Source organism: Coturnix japonica, chromosome 11 (assembly GCF_054131305.1).
Source record: "Coturnix japonica strain WE chromosome 11, WE-NBRP24, whole genome shotgun sequence".
In the NCBI taxonomy this organism is placed as follows: Eukaryota; Metazoa; Chordata; class Aves; order Galliformes; family Phasianidae; genus Coturnix; species Coturnix japonica.
The window spans coordinates 27,771,639-27,797,176 of NC_140673.1; the positions used below are offsets into that span (position 1 = coordinate 27,771,639).

Consider the following 25,538-nt stretch of genomic DNA (forward strand, 5'->3'; position numbering starts at 1 on the left):
AAATAAATTATGTAGTGTCAGTTATTCGCTCGGCATTGTTGAGGATAAATATGTAAACATGTCCGCACGATCTGTAAACAACCGCAGAGGCATTAGGGAGGGCAGGGCGGGTGGCTGGCAGCCCGTGCTCAGCCCTGCTCCTGCAGGTCTCTGCGTGTTGCTGCTGGTGAACCTGTTCTGCTGAGCACGCGCTCTGCCCGCGGCTGCGGTGATGCTCGGCGCTGCCAGGAGTTGGCTGGGGGCACCTAACGAACCTGGCTTCCCCGACGTGCCGTGGGCATGTAGTGCTGGAAGGGGACCGGAGGAGCACTGCCAGTGAGCTGCGCCTGGTTGGCTTGTGTGAGCCATGACCACCCCTGTGCCTTGTTCAACCCCAGGACACCACGCTCTCCTTTTCTCTTTTCTCGTTTCCTTTCCCTTTATTTTTCTTCTTTCTTTTTTCTTTCTTCTTCATTCTTCTTTTTCTTCCCTTCCCCTTCCACCCTTTTCCTTTCTCTTTTCCCCTTTTCCCTTTTTCCTTTCTCTTTCCCTTTCCATTTCTTCCTTTTTCCCATGCCCTTCTTCCTTTCTCTATCCCTTTCCCTTTTCCCCCGTCATAGAATCATAGAGTTGCTTGGATTGGAAGGGACCTCAAGGATCATGAAACTGCAACCACCATGCCACATGCAGGGCCACCAACCTCCATATCTAATGGAGGCCAGGCTGCCCAGGGCCCCATCCAATCTGACCTTGAACACTTCCAGGGATGCCCCTTGTCCCCTTTCCTCTTCTCCCTGACCTGCACCAGGACACCTGGGGGGCTCAGCCTCAGTGCAGGGGAGTTCAGCTGGTTTGGCTTTTGTGGCTCAGACTCACTTGAGGATCCCACAGAGAGCACTTACACTGTTTTCCAAGCAGATGCTTTGTGTGCATGCTGATATCCCAGCTTGCTGCCTGCTCAGGTGTGAGCTCTTATTCGTGAGCAGTCAAAGGCTGAGCAGCATATATGAAGCCTTCAGTAAACACGAGCATTGTCTGCACTGCTCCCAAATAATGATCTGTCATTCAGACGATTAACCAGAGGATCTGCCATCTCATCAGCATTTCTTATCTCCTGTAACAATGACGGCACTGACAGCAATGGATAATGAATATGATGTGATGTAATTAAAAGTGGGCTGTGTGAAGATCCTCTCCTAAGCTCCAGGTGATACTTACAGTGTGTATTGTTAGAGTTTGGAAGGAAGGAAGGAAGCCAGAAGGTGTCTGGCTGGCACAGGGAACGGCTGGCTTTGCGTACAGAGCAGGCTACCCCATAGGCTTAGGACAGCTGCAAGGGGCAGTGGCTGCCTTTCTCACCTCCACTGCAAAAGGTTACCTTGGCATTTTTTCCATGTGGAAAGTATTTTTTGATGGAGCCTCTTGTAGGTCTTACATTCTCTATGTAGGTCAGCAAGTGAGGCTGCAGCAGGAGGAAGAAAGTCTGAGATGGAAACAAAAGAGATGGTGAATAATACCAGAAGGGCGGTTGTTGCAGAATGGATGCAACAGTCAATCAATTGCGTCAAAGTGTGTTAACATACAAGATTTTGTATTTTAATGCCTGTGGAGGCCTGGAGCTGTGCTGTCCTGCTTCCCTGCTGCCTGGCCCCAGCACCGCCAGCATGCAGCAGGGCTGGGACTCCCCTCGGTACCTCCTGCCTGGGAAAACTGAGAGAAATACCCATTAAAACAAAGGTGAAATGTCTACAGGCCATCTTGCCTGTACCTGAGGTGCCCAGGAGACTCCAGCAGTGCTGATGGCTGGGGGGTGCTCCAGCCTTACCCCTGCAGTCACGGCCAGCACTGCCCCCACTGCTCTGTACATAGTCATGGTGGTGCTGACCTGGGCTCTGGGCACAGTGGGACAGGGATAGACACCAAGGAGGGACATATGGTCAGAACCTTGTTTCAGAAACCTCATTGACTTAGGAAAATGAATGGAATTCCTCTTCATCTCTGCAGGCATTCGAAGCCAGGCTGGATGTGGCTCTGGGCATCCTGGTCTGCTGGTTGGCGACCCTGCACATAGCAGGGGGTTGGAACTGGATGAGCATTGTGGTCCTTTTCAGCCCAGGCCATTCTATGATATGATTCTGTGATACAAAAAAGTTAGATGAGTCACAACCCCAAACCTGGGGAGAACTGAGGAGCCCGGGGATGGCGGTGGTGCTGTGCTGGGGCTGTGGCCCTGCAGTGATGGAGACATCTGTCCCTGGGCACAGGAACAGGGGGTGATAATGTGCCCAAAGCGCTGGTTCTGTTCAGCTGAGTTCTGAAAGACAAGAGCAGGGCCCTTCACACAGGACTCAGCAGGACTTCCCTGCAGCCCCGGCCCCTGGCACGGCTGCAGACCCCCACTGGGCTCCGCTCCTCCTGCCCCCTCCCAGCGCTGGCCGTGGCTCCGAGTGCTTTGAAGTCATCGTGCAGACCGCGCTGCAGTAACACATTGCAGCCCATTATTTAACCATATGGGCAGCCCCTGCTTAGTTTGCTTATGAGGCGGGTTTTTTTTTCCTACTCCTGAAAGAGTGATTTAGTCTCTGTTACTTTTATCAGTGCAGACATGTTCTATTGGAAGGGATTCGAGCCCTTCCAGCTCAACTAATTTACATGATAAAGTGGTTGATAGAGGGAGCAGCGGGCAGTTAGAAAGGGGAATATGCTCAAGTTCTGTATGTTTTGGCTGTGTCTACCTGCTTTTTTGTAGAGCAAAAGTATGCGTTGGGAGAGGGATCACTTGCCATGTTTGGAGCTCTGTGAGCATAGGAAAAAAAACCACCCACCCTATTGATGACACAGAGGTTCAGACTCACTGTTTCTTTTCTTTAGCTGTGCCAAGTGCTCCCTGATAGCTCTTTCATGAGGTTCTGTTTGGCAGCATGCGTGTTCTGCTTTGTAACTTCAAACACTGAACGTGGGGGTCCTGTGCAGCTCTTACTCAGGGGTTCAGCTACTCTGAGGCTCTGGGTGAGGATGAGGAGTGCTCCCCTGGTGAAGGCAGAGAGCAGCTTGTGGGGCTGTGCAGGGAGCCCGTGGGAGCACCCTGTGTGGGGCCGGGGGCTGCACAGCCATGGGGCAGCTGCACACACAGCATGTGTGCTGTATTAGCTTATCCTGAGTGTATATAGTAGCAGTCCTGCCCTCTGATGTCACTGTTACCTGCTCAGCCTGTGCCATCAGAAATGCTGAACTCATTAACTTGGACAGATTTATGGGGTAAGCGTATGTCGTCGGTGTTATGAGAAGCAGTTACATTCATCGGGAGTTTTTATGATTCACCGTATCCGCTTATGTAAACCTTAACTTGGACAGCAAGAGCCTCTCGGGAGCACGTTGTCCCTCTGGCAGGGTCATCAGAGCTCGGTGGGGCTGTGGGCAGGGGCTGGGTGGTGGGGCTGGGGACTGACACGGAGCAGCCAGGGCCAGTGGGGTTCGGGAGCAGAGCTTGGAAGGGTTGGGGGGCAAAGCTGGTGGGGTTGGAGAGCAGGGCTGGTGGCATTAGGAAATGGAGCTGGTATTATTGGAGGCAAGGCTGGTGGGGTTGGGGAGCAAGACTGGTGGGATTGGGGAGCAGGACTGGTCAGGTTGGGGAGTGGGATGGTAGGGTTGGGTACACAGCCCAGTGGGGAGCATGGAAGGCTGACCACCAGAGAACAGGGCTGGTGAAGATGATAGTCAGGGCTTTCAGGGTTGGGAAGCAGGAGCAGATGAAGTCGGGGAGCAGAATTGGGTGGTAGGGAGCAGGGCTGGGCATCAGGAGCAGATGAAGTTGGGAAGTAGGATGAGATGGGGTTGGGTGGCAGGACAAGATGCCCGTGGGTGCTGGGATCAGGAGAAGTCGGGGATCTGGACCACGTGAAGTTGGGGAGAAAGTGACAGCGGGAGCAGAGCTGGGGAGAAGACGCAGCGAGGAGCAATGTCGGGGAACGGGGCTGCGGGGGGCAGGAGCAGCCGAGGCCGGGGCAGGCCGGGTGCCGGCGGGGCGGGCAGTGCCCGGGGCGCACAGAGCCGGGCTGTCCCCGCGGGGCGCGGATCGGGGCGGGCCGGGGCGGGCGGGGCGGGGGCCCGGGGCCGGGCGGCGGCGGCGGGCGGGGATTTGCGGGCGGGCGGTTGGCGGAGCGCAGCAGCCGCATGATGAGGGAGCGGAGCGGAACCTCCGGCAGCGCGGCGGGCGGCTCGGGCGGCCCCGGCATGGAGAGCCTGCCGCCGCGACAGCCCGACTACATGTCCGTGTGCCTGTTCGCAGAGGAGCCCTACCAGAAGCTGGCCATGGAGACGCTGGAGGAGCTCGACTGGTGCCTGGACCAGCTGGAGACCATCCAGACGTACCGCTCCGTCAGCGAGATGGCCTCCAACAAGGTGAGCGGCGGGACGGGGCTGCCTGGAAGCCGTCCGCACCGCGGCACTGAATGGCCCCGGGTGTCGCTGTGTGTCCGTAACGCCGTTACCGACGTGCGCGGTCGCGTGGCTCGGTTTGTCCTGAAGGGTTTAATGCTGGTTCTGATGTGTCTGCTCGCTGCCCCATCCCGTCCCTCGGCCGGTAGCCAGAAGGGCGCTCCGCTCCCAGCGCGGTGCTCGAGTCCGGGGCCGGGGAGCGGAGGGAGACGGCTGGGGGGAGCGCCGGGGAAGGGGAACGCGGAGCGAGGTCTGCGCGGAGCTTTCTGAAGTCCCCTCTGGCGATGCCTTTACGTTCCCTGCCTCCCTCGCCCGCACCGAGCCGTACCCCTGGCCCCGCGGGGCACAGCGCTGCTGCGGTCCGGGAGGGTGCCCCGAAGGGATCCCCGGTTCCCGGAGCCGTGCAGCCCCCGCAGCGGGACACGGCCCCGCCGGCATCGCTCCAGCTGCGCTGCTGCACCCACGCCGGCAGCCCGCGGCCGTGGCTGGATGCGGTCCGGAGCTGCACCGCACAGCCGCGCCGTTGTTCTCTTGTTGGTTGTTTTTTTTTCCCCCTAATTGGGAATTAATGAAAGCAGATACACTGAATCATGAACTGATTTTATGGAAAAGTTGAGCAAACGAATCCCGTGTTGCTTCAGCTTCCTCCTGTGGTCACGATCGCTGCGACGTGCAGGGGCAAAGGGAGCAATAAGAGTTTTATAGATGGGGCTTTCAAGTGAGGAATACGGGATTTTGGGGGGAGTTGGTGAGACTGAAACCGGGCTGGAGGCTGCGGGAGGGGCTGGGCCGAGGGGCGAGCTGCGCCCCAAGGCTGTGTCCCAGGGCTGGGTGTAGGTGCCCTTCTCTTGGAGACATTTCATCTTTGCCGAGTGAAACCCCTGCCTTGGTGAAGGCGAAAGGCTCTGGTTGGCGACTGGGGTAATTAAAAGTCATTATCTGTCCACGTGGGCCCAGCAAAACCATCCCCAAAACTTTGTTCTCTCATAACAAAGTTCCCAAAATGCCCCCCTGCTTTTTGTTGGAGCCAGGACTGTTGTCTGCAAAAAGGAACCCTCGTGCTCGGCTCCCCCCGTGGGCGACAGGCACAGCCGTGGGTCGGCTGGGGGGCTCCCAGCTGAGCACCGCGGGGTCACCTCTTTGGGCGAACACGATGAACAAACCCCTATTTGGGTTCTCCTCCAAATGACGGCCGAAGGCATTTCCATTTGTCGCCGGCGAGCAGCAAAACAGCCCGAATGTTTTGAAAACAGGATGCTCGGGCTCGGCGCTATGAAAGAAGAACGGAAAGAGAAACAGCCGAGATAGGAAGAAAGCGACGAGGCGCAGCGTGCGGCCGGCGCAGCGCGGCACAAACAGCCACCGATGTGCTGACCTCCGAGCCGACGGGCCCTGGCCCCGAGCCACGCCGGCCCCCGACGTCACCGAGCGCGATAGTAGGCACGGAACAGCTGTTGCAAGTGTGACTCGAATTTCCTGTCTCCTTCCTGACAGACGTAGTTTAGAAAACCCAGAGTTGCAGCAACAGCGGGCGGAGGGGGAGGACCTCCGTGGACGTGTTTGCAGGGCGATTCTCAGAAGCGCTGCACCCAAAAGGGATTGCCGGGGGGGAAGCACCGGGCAGGACGCGTCCCGGCTGAGTGCTGATGGCTTTCGGAAGGCGTGTGTGCTTCTTTAGGATGTGAGTTAATAGCGGGACAAGTGAGGAAGCGTGTGGCTAATGGTGCCGGGAGCCACCGAGCCCATTGCTCCGACACACGTGGGCAGAGGGATGACGGTGGGACCCTGCGCTGTGAGTGGGGATTGGGCAGAAGTGGGCAAAGCCGGAGCTCTGTTGGCTGTGTGCGTCCCCAGCAGCTCCGCTGCCCTGTGGGTCTGCCCCACACCCTGCCTGCTATCCTGTTTCCCAGTGGTTGGCATACCGAGCTTTCTTCATCAGAGAAAAACTACCTGGAAAAGCACCGGGCTGTGGGGAACGCAGCCAACACGAAGGGAATTTCCTCTCGGCATCAGGCAATCCTCAGCTGCCAGCAGCACAGCACTGCAGCAAAACAAAACCGCCTTTAGAGCAATGTGGGGCACAGCGCTGCTGTGGAAGCACGGCACGCAGATTCCTATTCCTGTAATGCATGTATATATGTATTTCCTCTGTTCATCCCCCTGCTCAGCTCCCAGCTCGGGCAGTGCAGCCCCAGAAGGACCTGGAGCCATCCTGATAGAGGGGGATTCTCTCTCAGCACCCACCCCTGATGCTGCACTGTCTGCTCCCCCCCACTTCCATCAGGGGGTTCAGTGCCCAGCACATCCACCCCTGCATAACGACGAGGGGAAGAATTTCCCAGCTGCAGCTGCTTGGCAGCTCCTGGGTCATTATGGGGCCTCGATATCATATAGCATATACCTATTGCACATGTGGCATGGATGGATCTGCACCTAAGAGCAGCTGCCTTGTCCCGAAGGCACACCTGGCTTCCTGGGAGTTGTTTGCAATGACTAGATGGGCACCCTGCCTGCTCTGTAGTCTGTGGGAATGTTCTGGTTTTGAGTAGTCAGAGTTGTTGTCACCAGGTGCCTTCCTCGTGCTCTCACTGTTTGGGAACCCGTTTCCAGTTGGACTCGATGACCCCTATGGGTCTCTTCCAGGGTGGGACATTCTGTGTTTCTCAGGGGGACCCTTCCCTGCACAATGCTGAGCGAATCACCCAAGTTCCCTTTCAGCCCAGCAGTGCTGGCTGGCAGGGCAGGCCCCGTGCAACAACCCGACCCTGGGCCAGGACAAAGCGGGACGGCCCCGCATGCTCCCACTGTCTCACGTCAGCCAGAAGCCACTAAGATAAACACAGTCCGCTGCATTCTGCTTGTGTTTCAAAGGGCACAGGAGAGCAAAGGCCACTCTTTGCTGCTGGAGGCAGTGGTGGATAAGCAGCTGCTGTAACCCCAGCAGAGCCCCCTGGGGCCGCTGCCAGCAGTGTATGTGCCGTATGGCACAGCCTCTGCTCCGTGCGGGTCTCAGCCCCAAAGCACGTCCCCTCCATACGTGATGTTTCCCCGAAGTGGTGCCAAGCTGTTTAGTCTTCGGGTCTCTCTGCTGTAACTTCCTTTGTTTAATATCCTTTCAAGCAGCCGAGCGTCTCACAAAGAGGAGTTTGTCAGCTTGCGCAGCAGCCAGCGAGACAAAGAGACTTCCACATCTCCTGTTTTTACAAGCTGGGATGAATCACCCTGCCCCGCGTGCGGTTCCGTGCCGGTATTCCCCTCGCCTGGGGACGCGTGTTGCGGAAACACCGCTGCCTGCGCAGGGGCTGGCAGCAGCCGCTGGGACAGCGGGCACCGTCCTGGCACTGCATGGCCAGCCCCAAGGGCTCTCGTTCTGCAGTGCTGTGGTCCCTTGGTAGCTGCAGTGGGAGCTGAGGTTGCAGCGCCCACTCCGTCTTTCCTTTGTTGGGTTGTGTTTGTTGGTGCTGAAGGACTCTGAGAGGACCAGGCACTGTCTCTTGCGTGGAACGTGGGGCCTGTTGTTATGAATGGGAGCAGCTGAGAGCAGTGAATGTGAGGTTTTGGTGAAGGAAGAGGAGGAACCTGCTCAGTGCTGTGAGCCCCCCGAGCTTGGTGTGTTGGGGGCTGGGGAGCTGGCTCTGCCCCACACTACAGCAGCTCCCATCGCTTCCATGCCTGGGCTTGCAGGTTAGCTCCCACTGCCCATCGTCAGCCTCCCCTCTTTCTCTCCAGCCTCTGTGATAAATCACTCTGGTCCTATGAAATATGTCACAACAGTGGGCCATGCACAGGCTTATTTGACCATCTGCTGCTTTGGTCTTGCTCTGAGGGCTGTCCATTCCAAGATATCTTGGTTAAATTACTAAAAAATATATGTATATATCAAAAATATAAACATGTATATTTGAGAGCTGAATTTTGCTCCAGTCCATCTTCCCAAGTTCCACTGTCTGTCAGGACACAGCAGTGCCCAGGGCTTCCTAACTCATCCTGTAGCGTTTTCTGCTTGTATTTGGCTGTTAAAGTTTTGCATTCTCAGACTTCTACGTTATAACACATCAGGGTGGGGCTTAAATAAATAATAGCTTCAAGGCAGGTTCAACATGAATCACGATGTGAGGGCAGGCGGGAGGTGACTAACAGTTCGCAGTGGTGACCTCGGGAAGTGAAGCGAGGACAGTGGAGGTACCAGAGGGGCATTGCTTGGTGTGGGGTGGGCTGCCAAGGGGCACAGGTAGGATTTCATCCCAGAGCAGCCCACATCCCAGCCCCGGTGCTGCGGACCACTTCATGGGATGCAGAATGGGCGAGGTTGGGAGAAACCACTTGGGGTCATCCAGTTCATCATCTGTAGGGATGTGGGCAGTGGGCAGATGGGATGGGTTGGGGATGGACTCGGTGATCCTAGAGGTCTTTTCCAACCTTTCAGATTGTGTGATTTTATGCTCTTGTCGCAGCCCAACCCCAAACTCCTCACTTTTCGCCCAGGTGTGGAACCACTGCTTGCTGGCGAGCAGGATATCTCCTCTAAGTGAAACTTAATTGGAAGAAGTTGTGTTACCAAAGCCAAAACACGCTGTGGAGATGCATTGGTCTGAGAGCTCGTCTGTCAGAGCTCCCAGAGGCAGAGATTTCCCTGATGAAAGCCTTCACTCCGTGTTTAAAGCAAACAAATGAGGGGTGCCTCACCTCGCTGCTGTCGGAGCACAGCTGGGCAAGTGCAGCGTAAAAATCACTGCAAGCCATTTGCCTATCTCTGCCTTGAGAAGGAGTCCTCATTTGAATGCATTTCCATTAACGAGTGCGCTCGGTGCGGTTCCGATGCTTGCGTTAGGCTCCCCTTCATGTGGGCAGCCCTCTTTGGAGGGACGCCGTGCTGCAGGGTGAGGCCCCACGTGGTGGCACAGAGCTCCTGTCTGGGTCTGGCGGAAGCTGTTGCTTCGAGCATCCCTGAAAAGTCAACTCGGGGCACAAAGCGATTTGAATTTTCCAAAGCCTGTTCTCCTGCTCAGGTGAAACCCCGGCTGGATTTGCCTAAGTGATGACTGCAGAGCCCGGCTCAAATTTAAATTAAATTGAAATTGCTGCTTCGTACAATTAACGAAATCTCGGTTTTAATTGCGTTGCTCTGTCATTCGGCGATAAGGGCCCTTCCCTCCCAGTGCTGGGATGGGGTGCAAGCACTCATTGTCCCCTTGCTGCAGGCTGTCCCCATGGCCACGAGGTCCCTGCAGACCCCACATCCCTGCAGGACACAGTGCTGACCCACCACTGCCCGCGTGGCTGACGGAGCCGGGAGCTTCCCTGCTTTGTGTGCAGCTCTTACGAAGCTGCTCGGCTTCCTCTGGCACTTGAGGCTTCATCCGTGTGGTTTGCATGGGTGGGACTGACAGAAGATTCTGGTTGGAGATGTGCAGGCTGCTGGAGTGCTATCTGCTCCCACGGCCGCAGATGTTGTCAGCTGCATCTACGCTTTCTTTAATCAACTCTGTGTCAACAAACAAGCTGCTGCAGCTTTTAATTTTGCTGGTGCTTCCTCGCCCCTGGCCCTCAGCTCGGGCTGCTGCTCCTCGGCTCTTCCTCAATGTTCTTTCGCAGTCAGCACACGACAAACATTTGTTCCAGCTGGTAGGAACAATTTTGCAGAAGAAGTGGTTTTGCTCGTTCCTGGTTTTGTCAGCCATCCTCTTGGTAGGTGGAGGGGAAAGGCACAGCCGGGCCGAAGCCGTGGTGCTGGGCTTGGCAATGTGGGGCCGGTGGTGCTGGGCTTGGGAGAAGGGATTCTGGTGCCTTCTGGGAGGACATGAACACAGGATGCAGTCATGTAGACTCTGGGTATCGCTGCGGATCTTTTGTTGGCTTAAGGACATGTGTTAAGAAGTAGGAAAGCACCTCTTAGGATCCCAGAATCCCAGATGGTTTTGAAGGACCTTAAGGATCACAGAACCATGGAATCCTACAATAGTTGGGTTAGAAGGGACCCCAAAACCCCCCACCCCACCCCTGGGCCGGGTGTCCCACCAGCTCAGGCTGCCCAGGGCCCACCCACAGCCTTGAGACCACCAGGAAGGGGGAGACACCCACAGCTGTTTGATGAAGCAGAAACTAGCCCGGGGTTCCAGGGGAGCTGCAGGTTGGGTCCAGCCTCAGTGCCGCAGCCCAGGACACACCGCAGTGACCATCTGCCATATGTCGTGTCAGTCAGAACAAATGTGGGTCCCAAGCAGGGGCTGACTGCTGCCAAGCAGGGCAGCATGTCCAGTGTCTCCCAGTGTCCTGAGACACATTGGAGCTGGCCAAGGCCTGGCTGCAGGCTGAGGGGGTTCCTGGCGTGCCCGTATGGCCAGAGGTTCAGCATTGGCTTCAACAGGGCTAACTCACAGCACTTGGCACAGGGTTCTGCAGGGAGGTTTTCCTATTTAATCTGCATATTTTGGTCTCATTTGCCTGGAAATGAGCTGGGAAGGTCCCGCTGGTAGCACTGGTGCTCAGGTTCCATCCCGTCCCCTACTCAGCACCACATTGTATAGGTGTGTGCCACCCGGGGGGGGTCCGCTGCTCGCAGGCGGATGCTGAGCTCCGCATGGCAAACCTGAATGTTGTGCTGTCTGCATCAGATAGGTGGTATTGCTTTCATGAGCAGCCGCATGCTGATTTATGGCAACGTGCTATTTATTTATCAACATTCAGGCTGCGGATTTTTCAATTATCCTAATAGCACAGAGCCAACAAGTTGGTCGTGACGTTGCTCCTTTAAAGTCTCCCTTTGAACGCCTCTATAAATCAGCTCCCCTTTGATGTGAAGTGGGAGATTTCATAACCGTCTGTTTACTTTTGGCTTTCAAAAAAAAAAAATAAGCTGAAGGGAAAATAAAAAAGAACAACAACAACAACCGAAAACAAGCAGCAAACAGCACTTTGTATCTCATTAAAAACAGTTTCGAGCGCATTCACAGCTATATTGTTTTAGGAAACGAGAGCTAGAAAGAGTTGCAGTCGATCCTTTTAATGGCTGTTTGTTGGCTGCTACCATTGCACTTGTCTGCAGGCTCATGGCAGTGCTGCTGGCACAGGGTCTCAGCTGTGCCCTGCGGCATTAGGGCCGAGCAGACGGACAGGGGCTGAGCCTGGCTGTGTCTGCATGGAAATCAAAGGCTGACGTTGCCCTCGTGGCACAGCTCCTTTTGTCGGAGGGATTTCCAAGCGCGGGGGATGCGAGGTTTGCGTCAGAAGGGTGGGTCGCCGGGAACAGGGTTTGTAAACATTTGGACTCGCTGGAGATGAGCAGTGAGATTCCTCCATCAAAGTGTGGGGTGGGACCCGCTCCCCGAGCCGCTCCGGGCTGGAGCCCCGCAGCACCTTCACAGCGCTTTTATCTTGCATTTACCCCACTGCAAATGGCTGCAACCCTCTTACAGTCTTTAAATGAGGGCTCCTGGCCTCAGGGAGCCTCGGCTGGCACAGGCTGACTTCAAAGGGCTGACATCAGCAGCGGGCACATCCTCCTGCCTTGTCCTGGCTGTGCAGCACTGGGAGCACTGCTGTGCTGTGCTCGGAGGGACACGGGGCCACGAGTAGCAGCAGGGCTGCTGCTGGGGCTGCACAGTGAGGCTCAGACTGGGCGTGCATTTGTGGGACTCTGCCCGACTTTCTGGAGCCATCACCAGGGATGTTCCCCCACGCACAGCAGTGGGAAGCTGGAGGCAGCTCGTGAAGAATGGCCGCTGCTGTAATCAAAGGGTGATCCAATCTCTGGAGGCCTAATTTGGTTCAGATGGCTCCTGTTGTTACTTCAGAGCATGTGGAACAGGAAAACTGCCTGCAGGAGAATGGTGTTTTCGCACACAACCCTGCAGCTGGCTCCATGTCTGTCACCCAGCATAGGGGCAGGTGTGCCCATGGGTGTGCGGTGCCCACTGGGTTGGGGTTTGTTCCACTTAACGGTGCAAGTGTTGTGTGTGTGGTCAGAGCTGGGACAGAGGGAATCATGGAATCACAGAATCACTAAGGTTGGAAAAGACCTCTACATTCACCAGGTCCAGACACCAACTTATCCCCACGATGCCCACCGAGCACGTCCCTAAATGGAAGGGAGCCCCAGGCCCTGCACCAGCTGCACATCCTTCCCTGTGCAGGTGCATGCTGGAGCGTGCTCTGCAGCCGTGCCCAAGCTCTCTGAGCCTGCTAGATTCACTCCCAAAGAAGTGAGGCTGCTGCTTGCTCTGAGGCAGAGCAGTTGGCATCCCTCAGTGCAAACAACCTGCTCTTCCTTTTCAGTCAGATTGATTTAACAAGGCACTGGTGTGGAGGTTTGAACATGACATCAATCTGTGCGTGCAGTTTTTCATGTTCTATTTTCATTAAGTAAATCCTGCTTTTACATGCCCACATCTCTCAGATGGCAAATTGCACCAAACCCTACAAAGCACAGAGGTGTCTGCATGGAAAACCCAGCTGGTGCAAGGGGCACCCAGCCCATGGTGGGAGTGGAACAGGGTGGGCACGGAGTTCCCTTCCAACCCCACCATTCTGTGGCTGTGTGGTTCTGTGAGTCCTTCAACACATACTCACTGTTGGTGTGGGCATATTGCTGGCTGGGCTTGTGACCCCAACAGTGTTTCAGTGGTGGGAGCAGCAGGCTGGGATCTCCCCCATGCAGCAGCAGCACCATCTCGCCCCGTGGCATCAGCTGCTCAGGCACTGGAAGGACAAGAGGAGGATGTCCCTGACTCCATCATGGAGTTATGGAGTAGATGGTCAACAAGAGATGGAAGCTTGGGGGTCTTTGGCCAACAGGAGATGGGAGCTTGGGGTCAGGGCTGTGTCACCCCTGTACAGCTTCACTCTATTTGTTGTTGTTGCCAAGGAAAGCATGTGCAATGCAGGAGTCCCATCCTGGTAGTGCTAAGATACTGCAGGATGCAAACCTGAGTGCTGGCCATGCTGTGTTTAGCAGCTGTATTTAATGAGGAAAGCACAGCTCAGAATGCAAGAAGTGCTTTTCTTTTCAGATAAGTTGGCAGCATCGGTGCTGGTATGTGCCAGAATCACCCTCAGCTGCTGTGGCTCAGGGCAAAAAGTGAAGAAGGTCCTTCCTGCAGCTCTGTGACGGGCAGTGACGTTTCTGCCATCGGGGATGCCGTGCTGGGATCAGGGTTGTGCAGCAGCAGCAGCAGCAGGGCTGCAACGCAGTGCCCACGTTGGGTTTATCATAGCAGCGTAATGATAAATCACAGGATTTGGGTTGGGAAGGAGTCCCAGTGAGAGGATTTATTAAAGTGTTGCGTTGTGATGCACAATGGAATTGCAGATACCGGGTTACCTCTGCTTTGTGTTTCCGCATTGAGAAGTGCTCCCAGGTTGGAAAGGCGCATTTTGCTGCGCTGCTGCGTTTTGCCTCTTTTACCACGCAGGGAAAAAACAGCAGTCACATGTATAGTGTCAACGCTTTGAAAATCCCCTCTGAACACTTTGCCTGGCAACACTCTGCAATGAAACCGGGGAGGGGAAGAAAAAAAAGGCACAAAAAGCGGAACGGAGAGGAGAGGGCTGCGTGCTGCGCCTCGCTTCAGCGCGCACCGCTTCCTCCATCTTCCCCTCCTCCCAAAGATGGCTGTGGGGCCGGCCGTGGGGCCGCGGGCTGCGTGGGGCTCCCCTCCACCCCCCCGGGGCCACCCATCCACCTACCCCCCCCCATGGGCGATCTCCCACCGCAGCACACGGTCTCGCCTCACGTCGGGATTCGCCGCCGCCTCCCCGAGCGGCTCCGCGGTCGGGATTCTCTGCAAAGAGAACCCACCCACGCTGCAGAGATGCGGTGCCGGGCTGGGCTCCATCGGTGTGCGCTGCTCACCGCGTTCCGGGCGCCGCGGGCTGCTGATGCTCGGTGCCCGCTGATCGCTGCCGGCTGCCAGCGCTCCCCTGTCGCCGGTGACGTCTGCGTAAGGACCTGAGCATAAGGGGCTGCGGAGCGGGGTGTTCCAAAATGCCCGAAGCGAACGCTTTGTTGTCCGTGTCTTGGGGTTACATTAAGGTGGGTTGTAGATCTCGATGGCTCCTCGGTGCCTGTTTTTGTGCTGCATTCTGCAGGTAAAGCCCTGGGAGGGAATGGGGCTGTTTGGATGGTTATTCCCACGCAGTGTGTGTGTGCGGTGCATGCAGTGTACATGGATGTGAGTTGCTTCTCCCTTCTGGGAATTCACTTCTGCAGGATAAAATGATGCTGCAACCAAAGCGTGCAATTAGCAAATGGAGAGCAGCGGATGGGCGCAGCTGGGAGAGCGCTGCAGTGATGCAGGCAGACCTGAGATTTGTGGCAGCTTTGCTTTTCTCTTTGGAACGCATGCAGCCGCATCTCAAAATGGAGCAAACTTATGTAATGGAGCTGAGAACAAAAGGAGGTGGAAATACGATCCAGCACCAGACTTGGGTCTCTCGGAGGGGTTACCTGAGGCGTCTCATTTCTGGCAGTGCAGATAATGTCTGTCCGTGGAGGAAATTCATGCTGCAGTTTTTTCACACTGAGCTGAAGTACGTGGCTGCGCCGGTGCTGCGGGGTATCTCAGTGAAGCTGAATGACTCTGTTTCATATCTCTCCGTCATTTTATGTTTCACCTCTTGTCCGTTTGCTTGCTGTAGAACTGAAGCCGCGTGGAAGCATTCAGAAAGATTCCATTTCTATGTATGTGTTTCTCCCTCCCTCCAGTTCAAGAGGATGCTGAACCGGGAGCTGACGCACCTCTCCGAGATGAGCCGCTCCGGTAACCAGGTGTCCGAGTACATCTCCAACACCTTCCTGGGTAAGCAATGCCTGGGCTGTGGCCCCCGGGGCAGCCTCTGCCTCCTTTCACAGCCACATCTCAGCACACGGCAGTTACTGAAAGGCTTTGATTTAATGCTTTCCAAATGGAGGTGGGGAGGAGAAGGGTGCAGCGCTTGCCTGGCGCTTTGCACAGAGGGATTCCCTTTCCAAACGGAGAGATCTCTCTGGTTGGGCTGAACCGAGCTGCTGTCGGCTGCATCGTGCAGTGTTTGCTTTTTGTGCTGACCTTACATGAAGGACAAAGCCACCCGAGCCCAGCTGCACTCACTCATCTTTGCACCTTCTGCTTCACAAAGCTGCATCTCCCCCTCAGAGCCAGGGTGCTCGGATAGGCAAGGTCAGCCCAGGAGTTTTGTTACTCTGTGCTTACGTGCTCATTTTGCACTGGAAATCTGAGCCCAGCCTTAAAGATCCGCACAGCATTTTGCGTGACATTCCTTCTGTAGGAGCTCCCAGGACGACCAACACGAATGAATTAAACATTGAAGTGTTCTGAGAAGTGTTTATTTCCTCTGTGTTTACAAAGCCCGTCTTTTATAAAACATACAGTTTACTGTGGTTTCAAACAGCTCCCAAATAGGTGCTCAGTTGCTCTTAGCAGCAGCCTGATGCTGGGCACCCCCACCAAGTACTGGGTTCCATTGGCCTGAAGGCTGTGCCCTCGTGCTCAGGGAGCTCACGCCCCGTGGTCGTTGTGGCCCAGAACGCCCTCCCTGTGTGACACACCATTATTTCCATTAAGGGATTTTGAAGTGATTTCAGTAGCCAGTTGCAACTGGAACTGTCGCGTGCATTTGGGACGCATCACATCATGAATAATCCATGTAAGAGTCTGGAGCTGCTTTGTGGGAATCCTCCACTGCTATCGCTCAGCTTAATGGTGACATCCAGAGCTGAATTAATACAGGGAAGAAAAGCAGAGCAGCTTCACTGCCAGAGCAGGGCACTTCTAGATGTGCTGCTGCAGAAACACCCAGAGCAGCCTGAGGCTGGACCTGATATCACACACCCATACAGCACACATGCACCTATGCTAGTGGGGTCATTGCAGAGAAACTATCAGAGCTTTCAGAAGGATCTTAAAGCTCTTTGAGGAAGTCGTGCTCTCTCTTTTTTATGAGTTTGCTTCTTTTCTTTTTTTCTCATAAAACTTGACTTAAAAATAGAAGGAATGCACAGCATAGCAGAGGTTGAACCAAAAAGGAGAAATGATAGAAACATAGTACGGCTCGGGTTGGAAGAGACCTTGGGAATGTGTCCAAACAGCATTTGTGAAATGGGGATATCTCATGGATGCTAAAACCAGATGGCATATCTCTGTGCAGCGCCGTGGCTTCATTAAATGATGTGAGGAAGGCAGCAGTGGGGCAGCCCCACCGCCGTCACTTGGCCAGGGGGTGTGAGAGGTTGTTTGTTGCTGGGATGGGCATGGGCAGGAGCTCAGCCTGTGCAGAACAGTGCTGCGGGCACAGAAATCCACATGTGCCCTTTGATGGGCTGTGAACATGACCTGCTAACCTTGAGGCATCATGGAACCACTAATTAAAGGTTTAAGGGTAATTACCCTATTTTCCTAAGTGTTACTTTGAGCCGAGCACTGAATAGCAACATACAGTGTAGTTCTATCTTTCTATAAGGATTATCCGTAGTCTGTGCTCCTCAGATTCTCCCCTGCACTGCTCATAAGGATGTTGTATCATCAAAAGGATTCTTCTCAGAATTCACAGAGTTCCAGGGCTGGGTCAGCTTGGATGTTAGGAGAAATCTCCAAAGAGCCTTAAGCACTGCACAGCTGCCCAGGGCTGGGGGTCACATCCATGGGGCTGTTCAGAGCCATGGGGATGAGGCACTGAGGAATGTGGGCAGTGGAGGTGGGGTGGGCTGGGGGAGCTGAGAGGACTTCTCCAGCCTTAATGATGCTCTGATGCTATGGTCCTGTATTAAAGATCAAAGCAAGGGTTGATGTGAGGGGCTGCGCTGGGTGTTCACACAGTGTTCCTGCAAATTATGCTGATTTCTTTCACTTCTCTTTGTTGCAGACAAGCAGAATGATGTGGAGATTCCTTCTCCCACGCAGAAAGACAGAGAGAAGAAGAAAAAGCAGCAGCTCATGACCCAGATCAGCGGAGTGAAAAAATTAATGCATAGTTCAAGCTTAAATAATACCAGCATCTCGCGATTTGGTGTGAAAACAGAGAAGGAGGACCATCTGGCCAAGGTACATCAGATTGATGTGGATTGTGGAGAACTGGTGTGATCTTGGAGCACGTGGCCTCCTCGGACAGGTGCTGTGATATCAGCACTTCACAGCTGCCCTGTGTTCCTGTACTGCAGTAATTACTGGTGCTTATGAACTGCCTTGACTACCACAGACAGGAAAACACAGCAGCTTTGGTGGGAGGGATACATGCAGATGCGTCTCGAGAAACATTTTAACTGTTCTCTTTGTGTCTTTCCCAAAGGAGCTGGAAGACCTGAATAAGTGGGGTCTGAACATATTTAATGTCGCCAGGTATTCCCACAACAGGCCGCTCACCTGCATCATGTACGCCATATTTCAGGTGTGTAGTTTTCTGTCCTTTCACTGCACTGGTTTAATACCTGGTGGCTCCGTTACACCACCTTGTGCACTGTGACATCAGGTTGCCCAAGGAGGCTGTGGATGCCCCATCCCTGCAGGCATTCAAGGCCAGGCTGGATGTGGCTCTGGGCAGCCTGGGCTGCTGGTTGGTGACCCTGCACACAGCAGGGGGTTGGAGCTGGCTGAGCACTGTGGGCCTTTGCAGCCCAGGCCATTCTGTGTTTCAGTGATTCTAAGATACTTTTGACATCTCTTATGCAGGAGCGAGATCTACTGAAGACATTCAAGATCTCATCAGACACCTTTGTGACGTACATGATGACACTGGAAGACCACTACCATTCGGACGTGGCGTACCACAACAGCCTGCATGCTGCTGATGTTGCCCAGTCCACCCACGTCCTCCTCTCCACCCCTGCACTGGATGTGAGTATTGCTTTGAGCTGAGCTCTGTGCCCGGCAGTATTTCAGCTGCAGCTCCATCTGTGATCTCTGATTGGTCATAAGGAGCGTGTGCTTGCATGTCAAATGTACTTACACATGCCTCGTCCTCCTAGAAGTAATTCAAAAAGCAGAGAAGGGTTTGCTTCTGTAAATGGGCATCCCAAAGTGGTGCTGGGCTTCTCTCACAGATCCCCATTTCCTCCCTAGGCTGTCTTCACCGACTTGGAAATCCTTGCTGCGATTTTTGCAGCTGCGATTCACGACGTGGATCACCCCGGTGTCTCCAACCAGTTTCTGATTAACACAAGTGAGTTTTGTCTCAAATACAATCACGGTTTCATCTGCAAACTCAGAGTATGTTTTCCATTAGTTCAAGGGCCGAGTTGTGACTTTCAGACCACGGTGCTTTCTCAGAACACCGTGCAGCAAATGAGTTCAACGTTTAGAAGTGGAGCAACGATTTAAGTCAAGCTCCTATTGAAACAAAGGAAGCTCCTATGGTACAATTTGCAAAGTGGCCTTGAGTCTTGTGATTATCACTTGACAAGGCATAATCAATCTTCCAAATTTCATCATTAATAGCCAATTAGTAATGCTGTTGCTATTGACAACGATGGAGCTAAATATTGTGGTTCATGTTGTATTCTGCAACAGGCTAAGCATGTGTTCTGGTTCCAAAGGACGAGCATTGTTCTTTTTTGGAGAGCATGTGTGCAGCATCCATGCTTTCTGCTGTCGATGCTTCCAAAGCCTGTAACTAAGTCAGCTGGATGCTGTTTTCCTCACTGGGGCTAAAGCAAAGGGCTGTTGGTGTTCTGCACACGTGCCCAGAGCTACATGCTCTTGTATTATGTGACACAAAAAAGGAAACTTCTCCATCTGTCGCACGCAGCAAACACTGCAGTGCCCGGTGTCGCTGTGGGAGCCCCACATTGCATGCACTGAGTCCCATGTTTGTGTTGCTTTGGCAGATTCTGAGCTGGCACTGATGTACAACGACGAGTCCGTCCTGGAGAACCACCACCTGGCAGTGGGCTTCAAACTGCTGCAGGAGGAGCACTGCGACATCTTCCAGAACCTGACCAAGAAGCAGCGGCAGACGCTCAGGAAGATGGTCATTGACATGGTAGGGCACCTGCCACGCTGCTGCTCTTCTCACACTGGCTTCTCCACCTGGCCCCCCTCACTGATGTCTTGTTTTCACTTCTGTAAAGGTGTTGGCAACAGATATGTCCAAGCACATGAGCCTGCTGGCGGATCTGAAAACGATGGTGGAAACCAAGAAGGTGACCAGCTCAGGAGTCCTCCTGCTGGACAACTACACAGACAGGATACAGGTACAGCTCAGAGTTCCTGCAGGACAGAAGCACCATGCCTGTCTTGTTCAGTACCAAAGAAACCACGTTCCTGTCCTTGCTGTTGCTTCCAGATGGTCTAGATATAGCAAAGAGGCTGACCCAGATTTTCAGCCATCATGCAGGAGCTGTCGGCCCCCTGATTTCATGTGCTCTGCACCACAGACAGATGAGTATGAGGGGGGCTCTTGTGTCTTTTAGGTGCAAGGGATTACCTGTTTAACTCATGGAGTAAGCACACTTGTCCCTCTGAGGTTGATCTTATAGATCACGGCTGAGTGTTTGAGGGCTTGTGAATTTCCTTGCTGCTTTCTCCCCTTTCTTTAACCTAACGAAGAAATATACCAAGATTGCAGGAGCTCAGTTTGCAACTCTCGTAGCTAAAGCAGCTGTTGAAGTTAATGATACACACTGCTCTCTCCAGAGTGTAATCCTCACCTTGCAGACATGTCAGAGCAGCCTGGGGTTGTGTGGGTTACATGTAGGATGAGGTACATTTCTGTCTCCCCACTTTGCTGGCCAGCTTAGAACAGGAAAACCCTCTCACATTTCTACTGATGTTGGAGCAGCTCTCTGCACTGAGTCCCCATCCCCGCACTGAGTCAGGCAGCCGGCTGTGTGCACGGAAGGGATGTTACTCATTGCCTAAAGCAGCAGCATTTAACCGTATGAGAGCCTGAAAATACCCTTTGAATGGCGGGAAGCACCTGCATTCAAAAACAAACCCCTGTGATGTCACCAGTGTTGCTGCTGCTGCACCCGGTGTAAGTTCTGAGACATCTGGGACACACGGAGCGCGCTGCACCTCTGCAGCTGCAAGTCCCGTGCACAGGGTGCGGACATTTCTATAGCAAATTGCATAATCGAAGAGCCTCGTGGTTAAATGTACTGAATTGAGCAAGCAGATACAGCTTGAAGCCGTCCTCTTTTTCCGTTGGATTTTATGAGTTTTCTGATGAATGTAATTGCAGGTTCTGCGAAACATGGTACATTGTGCAGACTTGAGTAATCCCACAAAGTCCCTGGAGCTGTATCGGCAGTGGACGGACAGAATCATGGAGGAGTTCTTCCAGCAGGGAGACAAAGAGAGGGAAAGGGGAATGGAGATCAGCCCCATGTGCGACAAACACACGGCGTCGGTGGAAAAATCACAGGTAATTGGCCCGGAGCCACGCGTCAGCGCTGCCTCAGCTCATGTGTTTAAAGCAGAGACAAAGCTCATGTGCTTTCCCTGACACAACTGGGCAAAGGGCCAGCTGTTCGGTGCGTTGGTTCTGATGGACCCTGATGCCCAGCTGTGCCTGGAGGTCCTACAGCCCCGCAGCCAGGCCGTGGGCTCCCTGCCCGCTCCTTGGCGTCCCCACACTCCCCATACATGTGCTTATCTTGCCCTGTTCACGTCCCAGTTTCCAGAGTGAGCTCTTCTCCTTTTGTTCTTCAGGCTGGAGGAGTGTGATCCCGATCTCTTCGGGTCTCTTATGTCTTCACACCCTGCAGCCTCCTTCCTAGCTCTTAATCAGCACCTCCTAATCCTACTGGTACTGCACCCGCATTGGAAATGTATGGCAGTTCCTGGCCCTCTGATGGAAGAGGTACAAACAACCCCAAGGGGAACTTCACCCAGAGCCTGAATTTTGGTTGCTTTTGACCTCACATGGAACAGTTCTGCAGTGCATCAACCAGCCAGCTCAGCTCGGTGGAGCCTCTGTATCTTGAAGTCCAAGTGTGGGTATTTAAATCAGTGCAGGTCTTAAAAAGAACTTGGGTTCTTATTGTATTCTGAGATCACCCAGGTCATCCCTGGCTCTGATACATAGCTCAGATGGTTTCAGAGTCAACTTAGATCTGAACTGTGTAGCTCAGGCTGTAGCGTTTCACTTGGTCAGGCAGAAACAAAGCCGGAGGTTTGCGTTGGCCAGAACATACTCTGGTCTTCATATACTGGTGTCCCAGTTGTTGTTTTGGAAGGACTTGAGCAAGACCTCGTCAAGGTTTTTTCAGTTTGAATCAGTAACAGAATTGATGGTAATTATTTCCAAATGTCCTCCTGGGCTGAGCCAGGCGCTTTCAGAATTATTCACTGGACCGCATGGTGATTTTGTTGGAAAAATCTGTCTTATTTGTGAACCTAACAAGAAATGAATCCTTCAGCCAGGCTTGGCCTGAAAATGCCCGTGTGCTCCGCGTGTGAGCTCCAGTCAGTTCTGTGGTTCACATACGTGCTTCGCAGAGGTTTCAAGATGCCATTTTTGCTTTGCAAAAGGAATTGCATGAAATGGCCACTACCGAAATACCAACTACTGCGAAGGAGGGGGGAAGCAGCATTTCCATCCCGGGCTGAAACACAGAACCCAAGGGCAGACAGCATGCGAGTGCAGCTGAGCTCTGGTGTTCTTCTTTACATCAGAACACTTTAGGATCAGGCTGGCCAGCTGCTCTACTATAGGAGCTATTTGTGCAAGGAAACGATGGCGCTGTGCAAGGTGCTCCGTTCCAAGCTGTGCTCCCCCCAGGCCGTGTCTGGTGGCCATCGGCTCGCAGGTTGGGATCTTTGTCACTCTAAAAGTGCTCCGGAACTCCTGTGCTGCAGGAAATTTTCATCACCTTTTCATTTAAGCTGCCTCCCCAGTATGTTACAATTGAATGTTAATGGTTCTATTGACATCCTGTTGTGTCTGAAGGAGGCATGTGTGATTTCCAAAGCAAACATCTGCGCGTTGAGCCTGGCCCCTCTGAGAGCCATTTTCCTGCTGCACAGAAACGTCGTCCAGCAGTGAGGAGAGAAGTGACACACTCTGCCAAGACGGAAGAATTTCAATCCTCTTTATGGCCATTCAGTTTTCTCCATCCTGGACGTACGTCCTCTTACTCAGACAATTGAAACATGATTGAGCTCAGCGCCTACGCGCCTGCAAGCGGATGGGCTGACGGCCGCACTGCTTCCACCCCGGCACGGCACCCCTGGGGACTCGGGCAGCCCGCATGAGTACAGGAGCAGAACTTGTTGGGCTTCCCTTCTCCCTGCACTCTTTCCAAAATGGAGGGAAAGAAAATCTCCCATCAGGATGGACCGACCGACCAGTGGTCATTAGGTGTCATTTCTGCAGGGACTTTAGGGATGTTCTGCCTTCAGAGTGGGAGCTATTGGTAATAGGTGAACAGTTGGACTGGATGATCTTTTAGGTCTTTTCCAACCTTGGTGATTCTATCATTCTGTGATTCACAGGTAACTTGCCCCGTCCCATGCTCAGCAGTGATTGATTCACTGGGTAGGAGGAGGCACCCACAGGGACATTCAGAACCTTTCAGCCAGGGACAGGTGCAGCATTTTCATCTTAAGAGTTCCAGGTGGCTCCTGCTTTCAGTCCACCTTTCACACAGAACTTGGTTCTGAGCAAACATTGATCTGATCAGCGCTAATCAGATCCCCCTCAGCTTTCTCCTCTTCAGGCACACAACCCTGGGGCTCTCAGCCTGTCCCCATCAGGCGGTACCCCAGGCCTCCACCATCTCTGCACGCTCCACTGCGCTCTCCAGCAGTTCCCTGTCTGCCCTGACCTGGGCAACCCTGCAATGGGCACAGTGCTCCAGCTGAGCCCTCCCCAGTGCAGAGCAGAAGGGAGGAGCAGCTCCCTCACCTGCTGGCTGTGCTCTGATCAATGCACCCCCAGTCCCAGCGGTCCTCTTGGCCACCAGGACACACTGCTGCCTCATGGCCAACTGTTGTCCAACTGTTGGTCAACCAGGACCCCCAGGTCCTTCTCTGCAGAGCTCCTTTCCAGCAGCTCAGCCCCTGACCTACCCTGATGCATGCTGTTCTTCCTCTCCAGGTGTAGGACTCATGCATTAATATCACTTAACTTCTCAGACAGCCATCTCAGTGCATTTCCCTTCCCTAAGTGTGTTCCCATGTTTTGCAGGTTGGGTTCATTGACTACATCGTGCACCCACTGTGGGAGACGTGGGCTGACCTGGTGCAGCCGGATGCACAGGACATCCTGGACACTCTGGAGGACAACAGGAACTGGTACCAGAGCATGATCCCACAGAGCCCCTCACCCCCACTGGAGGAGCGGGGCCAGGACTGCTCCGGCATGATGGAGAAGTTCCAGTTTGAGCTGACCCTGGAGGAGGAGGATTCGGATGGGCCCGAGAAGGAAGGCGAGAGCATCGGCTACTTTGGCAGCACAAAGATGCTGTGCACGGGCAGCCCAGGGGAGGACGTGCAGCGGGAGGCCAACATAGAAATTGTGACAGAGGACACATCTCCCGTTGACACATAATGCCCCACACCTGTGTAAGTGGATTGGAAACGCTTAACGAGCATGCAAGTGGTCTGGTGGGACTCGCCTGCAGCCTGAGCCTTAGGCCTGTGCCTGACGTTGGCTGATGGATCTCCAAGTCCTTGGGGCTGAGTCAGGGCTCCGACCGCGTGCTGAACAATGGCTCAGGAAACGCCGTGAGTGACGCTGGGGTGGCCGTGTGCGCTGCGGGCGCCGCGTGGCCTGGGGCTGCGGCACTGACCCCGAGCGGCACAGCCAGCACACAGCTGCGGGGTTCCCAACCGCTCGCTCCGGGACTCCGAGCCGCCGGGCTGACAGAAACTACTGACCCATAACTCTGCGTGTAGAACCTGCCCGCCCCACCGCCTGTCTGCAGACCTGTGTGCCTTCTTTGTAAACACCCTCATGTCTTTTCGAGATCTGTTCCATACACGGAGTTCAGCATAAGCAGCAGCACCGAGTGTTCGGGAACCGACGGATCCTTCTTTATTCTTCCTGTTACCAGAAGCAGTCTTCCTTCTTCCACGGGCAATACCTGTCACTTTATCGCGGCTCATCACTTTTCCAGACTAAGAGAAGGGATTCCCTCCGTTTTTGCATTACAGCACTTTTAATTAGTCCTCTGAAGGCCCCGTTCCAGCCCCCTTGCTGCCTGCCCCTGTGCGTGGGGTGGCTGCAGCGCAGCGACACGCAAACACCTCCGTGTTCCACCTTCCCCGCGTTCAGGCCCACCGTCCTCCTCCTCCCGCACTGCCTTGAGCTCTAACACCTCCATTACTGTTTATAACAGTGTATTTATTACGTAATGTATATACTGTAATGTTTTGTAAGTTATTAATTTATATGAATTAGCATTGCCTGTCGGCGGCGATGTTAATTGTGTAGAAGACTCGGAATAAGAGTTGCCTTTTATTTTCCCTTATTATTATTATTTTTTTTTTGGTTGTTGTTTTCTCGTAACCTTTTGTATTGCATCAAGTACAAAACCTGAACACAGCTGAAGAGACATACGCAACCCAGGGGACGGGGCGGAGGTGGCCGCGTCCTGCCCCAGCCTCCCAACGACCCAATGTGAATCTTTAGGACTGAAATGTGAACTGATGTAATAATCGTGCTGTGAAACTCCTCCCGGTGCCGCCGTTGGGCACGGCCAGCGGTGCCGCCGGGTTTGTAACATACAGTTTCGAGCTTCTGGTCCAACTCGTGACAAGTCGTTAATGACAATAGCACAGCTGTGCATGATCGATGGGTGTGTATGTCTGTCGAACACTGCATTGTTCCAGGTGGTTATTTTCTTGTTTTCAGAGGTTTCACACCACGTATGTTAGAGTATTATATATTGTGTTCAGATGCATTCTTAAGAGATTTTTATATGAAGTGAATAAATGAACGCATGACCCTGTCCCGGGGCTGGTCGTGGCGTTGTTTGTTCATTGAGGGCTGGGCTGCAGGTAGGGCACGGGGACACGGCGCGGGGTGGCTGGGACATGGCACAGGGCAGGGGGCTGCCCATGGGATGGCTGCTCACTGCTGTCCCTGCCCGGCGGCAGCGGCGCCAGGAAGGCGCTGCAGACAGGAAGGCGATGCCGCAGCGCACCGCAGCCCGGCGGTGGCTTTCATGTCCCGGCCGTACCCAACGC

At 54.0% G+C, this 25,538-nt stretch overlaps 1 protein-coding gene across 12 annotated transcripts in view; it reads left to right on the forward strand.

Moving 5' to 3' along the window:
• Positions 1-25,300, forward strand: part of PDE4B (phosphodiesterase 4B) — a 131,354-nt gene extending 106,054 nt beyond the window's left edge. For 7 of the 12 annotated variants that reach the window (XM_085512395.1, XM_015870790.3, XM_085512393.1 and 4 more), the window contains 10 exons: positions 4,268-4,380; positions 15,119-15,212; positions 17,275-17,453; positions 17,698-17,796; positions 18,078-18,242; positions 18,468-18,567; positions 19,232-19,386; positions 19,475-19,597; positions 20,587-20,769; positions 23,536-25,300. In XM_085512395.1, coding sequence (XP_085368521.1) covers positions 4,268-4,380; positions 15,119-15,212; positions 17,275-17,453; positions 17,698-17,796; positions 18,078-18,242; positions 18,468-18,567; positions 19,232-19,386; positions 19,475-19,597; positions 20,587-20,769; positions 23,536-23,898 — 1,574 coding nt within the window. In that variant the 3' untranslated portion in view covers positions 23,899-25,300. Of the gene's footprint in view, positions 1-4,267; positions 4,381-5,880; positions 6,098-14,007; positions 14,447-14,753; positions 14,944-15,118; positions 15,213-17,274; positions 17,454-17,697; positions 17,797-18,077; positions 18,243-18,467; positions 18,568-19,231; positions 19,387-19,474; positions 19,598-20,586; positions 20,770-23,535 lie in introns of those variants that run through there. The other 5 variants (XM_085512398.1, XM_085512399.1, XM_085512400.1 and 2 more) reach the window with 4 other exon arrangements.
• The last annotated feature ends 238 nt before the right edge of the window (positions 25,301-25,538 follow it).